Source organism: Leiobunum rupestre, chromosome 10 (genome assembly GCF_980474605.1).
Source record: "Leiobunum rupestre chromosome 10, qqLeiRupe1.1.hap1, whole genome shotgun sequence".
Lineage (NCBI taxonomy): Eukaryota > Metazoa > Arthropoda > Arachnida > Opiliones > Sclerosomatidae > Leiobunum > Leiobunum rupestre.
The window spans coordinates 3,339,987-3,348,187 of NC_143393.1; the positions used below are offsets into that span (position 1 = coordinate 3,339,987).

The 8,201-nt window shown below is 38.7% G+C and overlaps 2 protein-coding genes across 2 annotated transcripts; one reads left to right on the forward strand and one right to left on the reverse strand.

The window, feature by feature from the left end:
- Positions 1 to 223: 223 nt before the first annotated feature.
- Positions 224 to 2,637, reverse strand: LOC149923364 (zinc finger protein 862-like). Its single transcript, XM_090161598.1, has 3 exons — positions 727 to 2,637; positions 560 to 655; positions 224 to 475 (listed from the first exon to the last, which is right to left on the reverse strand). Exons 1-3 carry the CDS (start codon positions 2,635 to 2,637, stop codon positions 224 to 226), a joined length of 2,259 nt encoding a protein of 752 aa, XP_090017724.1.
- A 3,679-nt stretch (positions 2,638 to 6,316) lies between these two features.
- On the forward strand, positions 6,317 to 7,084 carry LOC149923365 (uncharacterized protein F54H12.2-like). The gene has a single exon (XM_090161599.1). It carries the CDS (start codon positions 6,317 to 6,319, stop codon positions 7,082 to 7,084), a length of 768 nt encoding a protein of 255 aa, XP_090017725.1.
- The last annotated feature ends 1,117 nt before the right edge of the window (positions 7,085 to 8,201 follow it).

The following is an 8,201-nucleotide window of genomic DNA, read 5'->3' on the forward strand; positions in this document are numbered from 1 at the left end:
CGTACGATGTACGATATCACAACGTACGATATCGGCAATTGTACGATAATTCAGCAGGATGTACGATATTCCGATATTAAAACGTACGATATTGAAAATTGTCCGATAATTCAGTCGGAATGAGTTTTTGTAATGTACGTTATTGAAACATTCCCGTTTTGACGCTTATGTTTGGTATCAAAGTTTATTCTTTGAAATATGTTTACAATTAAAATAGGCGAAATCAATCTATTGACTTATGGTCAAGAAACACTATTTCGTCGAAAAGTTCAGAGGCCGAGCTATCGTCGACATTGAGCTCGTCTCCTTTCCCTTGTCGACCTAGCGCTTCTTTCGCAGGATAAAGGTTGTCCTTAGTCATAAGGGAAAGCATAGACGGTTTTATTTCGAAACGACTACTTCCACCACCACTGACTATATTTTGGGAGGTTAACAAAAGGCCGTTAATGGTATCAGTTTGTAACTTGTTCCTGACCTAAACATAGAACCAAAAATAATTTAATTGGAACGTGCAAGCACGACAAAATGAGATAATGATGTAATTGGGGTGACCTTTTACCTTTGTTTTCATTAAATTTATTTTTGAGAAAATGCGCTCACAACACGCGCTTGAATGTGGTAGCGCTAGGACGTCCAACGCAAAGTCAGCAAGTTCCTGTAACACCCATGTACGTTGATACGATTTGTCGAGGAAAAACAGACATGTAATTAATGACGGGAACTCACCTTGAACTCTTGAAGCCCATTTAAATTCGTCAGATCCCCCACTGCACTCCAGAACTCATCAGCGGCCATCGTCGAAATGTTATCGGGAAACGTTATCTGAAGCATTATCCGCCATTGGTCGTCGACCTTTTGGAGTTTAACTTTGTCAGAAATTATTTCCGATACACGGGGAACAGTGGTTGCGAGATCAACAAGAGAATTCGGCCTTCGTGGGTCGCTCAACGACATTGCAATACAGGGGTGGAGACAGCTCATTTTAGCATAGGGTGAGTGGTTGCTAAAATCGAATCTGGCTCGCATTTCTTGGCAACCTATGATTAAAAAATTTCGGCAACGAGTGCGGAAATGATTTAGCATGTTCGCTAAATCATGGTGGGACCTGAGCTCCGGTTCATTTTCCATGTTTACCAATGAAGCCCCAAGGTATAGTTGACGCAGGGATACAAATTTCTGGGCATTGCTTGGATCAATTTTTTCGAGATCTGTTTGATTCACATGACGCTGGTCTAAGTAACAGGACAAAATCTCCTTATACTTTTTGCACATCTGCTCGTGGACTGTTGCAATTAAAGCACCATCTCCTTGAAACAATTTATTCAGATCAACAAATTTTTGTAGCACCCACTCTAAAAACAAATAATAAAGTTTCGTTGTTGGATCCGCCATAGCGGTTATTATGTTGTCCACTGATAAAAGTTTTAATTCAAATCCCTTCAGAGTGAAAAAGTTTTTCAAGGGGACCCACTGTTCGAGAATTCTGTCCACAACTTGTTTGAGAGAAAGCCATCTAGTTTGAGATGGTCGTAAAATTTTGTGTACGTCCACATCGAAAAATCTTTGAAATTGTGCAAATTCCGCTTGACGCTTATTGCTAGTTTTAAAAATACCATAAATGTTGCGAGCTAAATCTTCTACGGCACGGGGTAGTTCTTTGCACGCTTCGCTGGCACACAAATGGAGCGAGTGACAAATGCATTTGGTCAGCGTCATGCCAGGGTATTGCACACTCATACGTTGAGCAACTGAATTGTTAGACCCAAACATAGTATTACAGCCATCACTGGCGAAACCAATAAGGTTTTGTTTTGGAATGTTAGCCTCTTGAAAGGTATTCTCTAACTCCTCAAATAAGCGCCTAGCGGTTGCACCCTCTATTGCAGAATCAGGATCCTCGGAACTGAAGATTTGGACAAGTTTCCAGAATTTTGTTACCACTCTGCCTCTGTCGGCGAACCTCACGCAAACACACATGTTTTTCACAGTTCCTATGTCGGTAGATTCATCAATTATAACACTGTATTTTCTAAACTTCAATTTCTGTGCCAGTTCCTCGGACTCGAATTTTCCAATAACAAACTTAGTAATATTTGTAGCCTTCGTTCGTCCAAGTTTAATGGCCTTGGCAATCTTAGAATCTGGAAAACAGGCTTTATCTCTGGCCACGATGGATTTCACAGAATTAAAAGAGAAATGTTTCTCTGCTAGAAGCGCGCAAGTCCTTATTTCAGCAATTTTGATGTAATTTTCAAAGGCGAGCTTATCTTTGTCCACCGCTATGCATTGTACAATACTGCGTTGTCCAGAGAAGCTCTTACCTAAATTCATGTGAGGTTTAGATTTGGCATGATTTTTTATCACGGTCAACTCTGCAGTGAAATATATATTACACGCCGTGCAAGATGCCTTGTAAGGATCGTTCTTTACTGAGCGAAGCCAGGCTTTAAATTCTGTCATCTTTTCCCATTCATAACGATAGCGCTGTTTTCGGTGTTTTTCCTTCTTAGTCGACTCCCCACGCTTCCGTTTGACTTTCTCCGGTGTCCCTGGTTCTGCTCGACGCCTCTTGGTGGAAGTTGATGGCGTTGAAGAATCAACTATCTCTAAATCTCCGTCACTTTCTTCCCTGTTCATAGTGAAGGCTTGTGAAGCGATATGTAGTATCGTTTATGTTTTAAGTTTCAATAACACAAATGTCGAGAAATGTAAAACGTCACCCGGTCGCCGAGATAATAGGTTGTAGCTAGTGAGAAATATTTTCGCGCCTTCACACTCCTCCTAGGCCTAACTCCTTTACTCCTACAGACTATATAGGCTATCGCGCCTAGGAATATGAAAACTCAGTACCCTGGAATAGAAAAGTGTATTCTCCGACTACCGGCTCGTCTCTCTCTCTCTACGGCAACGCAGAATCGTGGACATAAGAGTTTAGCGCCACCTTTTCAACATATTTTTAAAAAGATTTGTCTGCAAGTTTTCCAATATGAAAATGCCGTTGCTTAATTTATTGGCTCATTGCTTGAATAGGACGAATACTTCTCTACATGACTTCACTTTAGGAAATTAGTTATTGTACATATTCATAGAATTTAATGAAGTTTTTACTAGTTCAATAATTTTAGTAATGGGAAGATTCCGTTGCTATGTTAAATGTCGTAGTGACTCTAGGTGCCATAAAGATTTAGTGTTTTCATCCCATACCTAAACCTGGTAAGAATGGTATAAACATACGCATAACCCAAAAATGGATCGAGTCGATTAACCGTCAAAGCATTACTGTTGAAACTTTAAAACAACATCACCACGTTTGTAATTTACACCCAAAAAATGTTACAACGTTTAATATAACGAAATAATGATATATTTATTAGACATCTGTTGCATTATGTTTTTGTAATATATAATTCCTACTGTAAACACAAGTCTTGAAATACGCGAACAGAAAAACTAGCAGGCGAAAAGCCGATTAAAAGTGTAAAAGTTCTACGGTAGATGGCGATATTTGTTATGTTCGGGAATTTTTTACTGCCCTGACTAAAACGGGAGACGACCAGTCCATAGGTTAGCTTGAATCCTCCTAGCTTTGGCTAAGAATATAGTCTTTGACTCCTACGAGCCGGTGAATCTCAGCGTTGCCAGATTTTTCTGACCGAATTATTGTAAAAAGGGTAAAAAAAGTATAGTACAAGAATAGAAATTATGGTACCAATATAATATAGTATTAATTTGTTTTAATTTAAAGTGTTTGTTGCAAAACATGCAGATAACTGTCCTCGTGTGTCGTTTCTTTATAGGGAGTGGATGTAGTCTGTATCGACTATAGAATTCGGAATAACAAACTAGAACGATTTTCGAAATTTTGCCGCGCACCAAATAGAAATTCCGATTTCTGAGTGATCTGGCAACAATTGAACGTGGGCTTAATATTTCGTCGCCTGAAAACAAAAACTACGTAACTTTAACTATACTTTAAATTAGTATTTTATGTCTAGTTAATAAGATATTCTTATTATTTTTGTAATAGAAATAGTGTAAATATAAAAATAGTACCATTATAGTACAATAGGTTGGAAATATGGTACATTTTGGAGCTATATAGTACGCTCTCAAAAAATAGTACCATAATTATAGTACGTATGGCAACACTGCCAGTGGAATATCGTGCCATCAGTGCTCTAAAGAGAGATAAAAACACTCCCCCTTTTAATTTCGCCCCCTTTTCAACTCGCTAGTCAGACCTCTAGATATTTTTGAAGCGTACGATAAATAGGACCGAAATACGATAATTTTCAGGTGTTGGTACGATAATTCTATTCAATCAGGTTGGCAACGCTGCCCTTGGTGTTTATTTCCTTTTCTTATCTCAGGATGGAAGGTTGCGAGTCAATCGTAGCTGCGGGAATTTTGTCAAGATTAACCTTATCATTTTCCAAAAATCCTAAAATCACCACTGCTTTCTTAGTAGTATTACAATTTCTAATATTCGAATTGTTTGATATTGCTGTTTGGACATGTATTGCAAGCAATCACGGAAATACTACAAATTATGGATAAGCTGGAAGCTATTTATTACGACATAGCAGACTCCAGCAGGTACGTTGCCGTTCGAGGATTGTATAAGTCGGCCCGGGGGAAGGGTATCAAAGTTTCACTAAAAAAAGTTCAAGAATTTTTACAACGGCAAGATACATACACTTTACATTTGTTTACGGTATCGATGAACAGTGGCAGGCAGATTTAATGGACCTTCCAAAACTTTCGAGACATTTTTAGTAAATTAGCTTTTGTTGAACCGGTAAAAGATAAAAAGGGAAACACTGTAGTGAATGCACTGAAAAATATATTAGATGGTCAAAGGAAATGTCAAAGGTTACAATCTGACCATGGAAATGAACTCGTTTGTAAAGTCGTCCAATCCGAATTGAAATCACGTGGAATAGAGTTTTTCGCAACCAATTCCGAAGTGAAAGCTAGCGTCGTAGAACGTTTCATACGTACTTTTAAATCACGATTATTTCGATATTTCACGGCGAAAAATACACTGGTCTACCTCGACGTGCTCCAAGATTTGGTTAGTTAAAGGAGAAACTATGGACGCGTTGTTCACCCAACCCCACTATTTACCTGTCGCAGGTTCAAGCATTCAAATTATCGAAATTAATATAATGGATGATTTGGGAGACCCTGTTCGTTTTGAGCGTGGTAAGGTACACGTAACCTTACATTTTAGACCGCGACCAGACTGGATTCCTCTATAATATCGGGTGTAGTTAAAATTTACACGCCACTTTAATTTAGTTCAACGAATGATCAACATCATGAGACAAATGCACTATAACCCAGTAGTCAATGATTACGAAAAGTACTATTTGAATCAAGCTGGGTATGGAGGTATTCCAGTATATCGCGGAGTAGGTGTAATGAGAGGTTACGGGTTGGGAAATATTTTAGCTTCCGCCTTTCGAAGTGCTATGCCCATGTTAAAACGCGGCGCGGAATATTTGGGTAAAAAAGCACTCGTTACTGGAGCGAAAGTTGTTACCGATGTTGCCAGTGGAATTCCAATCACAACCACCCTGAAAAATAGAGCCATAAGTGCCTGTAAAGAATCACTGTTATCAGCCAGGAACGAGGTCAAAGAAATGACAGGCTTAGGACTTAAAAAGAAGCGCCGTGCAACCCGTCGCATCACTCCCGTTAAATCCAAGAAGAAGAAAACAACGTTTCCTTCACGTTCTGATATATTCACATAAACGTTATGGCTCTTTTACACCCACACTCGAGCGGGTGCGTCAATTCGGAATTGGACCTTTTTCAAGTTCCGTTGACTCAGACTGGTATCGTCAGCGGGGAATGGGGGGAATACAATCCTATTTCAAGCATTACCAACAATTCCGCTTTGACGTTTTGCATTAGTGGAAATTCCGAAGCCTACGTCGACTTGTCGCAAACACTTCTACACGTGCAGGTGGATGTGACAAAGCAAGATGGATCATTTCCTGCTGCCGCCGTAATCGCTCCTGATGGTACAGTTACCACACCCGCGGATAACATTGCACCCGTAAATTTATTTCTACAAAGCCTCTTTCCGGAAGTTCATTTATTTTTAAATGAAAAATCCGTTACTCCCAACGCTAATAACTATCCCTACAAAAGTATGATTCAAACAATGCTAACTTTGGGAGATTCGGCGAAAACTAGTTATTAGACTAGCTCCTTATTATATCGGGACACGGCAGGACAATTTGATAATTTTACAAAAAACAAAGGTTACCTAAAAAGAGGCGAATTTGCTCAAAAGGGAACTATAGACATGATCGGTGTCGTTCATTTGGATATGTGCCAACAACCTCGTTATCTTTTGAACCTAGTCGATTTGAAATTCGTTTTCGGAAAACCAAACGTAGATTTCTGTTTACATAGTGATGCCAAATGTAAGGTCGAAATTAAGTCAGCTTCTCTGTACTTGAGAAAAGTAAAATTAATCCCCGAAATTCCTCTATCACACGCAAAAGTGTTACAAGTGGCCCGGGCGAAATACCCTATTACCCGCACCGAATGCACTTCCTTTTCGATTCCTAACGGAAATATGGGTGCGGTGCAGGATCATCTATTTACTGGTCAAATTCCAAAGAAGGTCGTTATAGGGCTAGTTTCTCAGACTGCTTTTCTGGGTGACTCAAAACTGTCTCCATTTAACTTCAAACATTTTAATCTGAATCACATTGGGTTGCACGTGGACGGAAGTAGCGTACCTCATAAAACTCTTACCCCAAATTTCGCCGAGAACAGTTACATACAGGCTTACGTTAATTTATTTCTTCAAACTGGTAAATGGAATATAGACGAGGGCAATCAAATCAGTAGAGAAGATTACGTGGGAGGCAATTGCCTTTTTGTCTATGATTTAACGGCTGATTTAATTAACAACGCCAACCATTTTCATTTGGTGAAGAACGGAAATCTAAGACTGGAAATTAAATTCGCTTCTCCTTTAACAGAAACTATCGCCGTAATTGTGTATGCCGAGTTTCAAAGTTTGATTGAGATTGATAAAAACAGAAACGTAGTCCTCGACTAAAAAAATGGACACCTTACAACTAACGAACATTATGGGGCAAGATAAGTTCACCAAAGGATTATTTCGGGGTGTGTTTCCCGCGGACAAGTTGCCCAAATTCGTTACCAAATTTCCATCTTTATATATCGTCAACACTGCAACGTCACAGAGTTCTGGAGAACATTGGGTGGTGTTATATTTATCGGCCAAGCAAAACACAGGTATTGACCGAAACTTTGGTAGAAACAAATGTGGGAGGGTAAAAAAAATGTATTTTCCAGAGTTCTTTGACAGTTTCGGAAACGCACCCGATAGCTTCCGGTTCAATGACTTTGTCGAAAGAAATAGCAAAACTGTTACCTTTAATTCATTGCAATTACAAGGAAATATGAGTATGACGTGTGGGGGCTTTTGCGTTTATTTTGCCATTAACCGCTGTAGGGGAATAAAAATGTTTAATATTGTTGCGAGATTTTTAAAAAATAAAAGTGTTAACGATAAAATGATCAAAGAGTTAATGTATACCAAATATTCAATAAATATGTAGAGAAATTTGTATTTTATTATTTGCACTACAACAATATTTTAGTAATCTACTACGCCTTTTCATTACACCAATTTTAGTATAGGAACAATCTTCTAGTATTTTTTTACTCCGTACATAGTTTCTTAATCCAATAGTGACCGTATGCTAAAGTGCGGATACCATCCCCCAGAATATACTTTTTATTGTCACATGGGTTAAGAGCCATTTTATTTTGAGATATGGTAAATAGATTATGTTTAACACTAACAATTCGCTTCATCGAATTCGATGACAAATTTCTCTTAAACAAAAATTTACGATAATGAGAATGTCAAATTTTGTTTTTTACAACTTTCCTACAAATACCCTTGAGAGTTTTTTTCTCCCCCTTCTTAGAAAGAATACTGTACATTTTTGGTCGAAGTCCACAAAATTCCTGAATTGGTTCTCCATTAATTTCGTCTTTCATCTTCCCGATGACCTTCATATTAGTGTCATTGTAAAGGGCGTGGTCGACGGGGTATCCGGAGAAATCAAAAAAGGACGAGTCTTTTTTCAAATCTGCGTATACGTCATCTGTTCTGATGTCGTACGTGAGACTGTCTGTGTCCG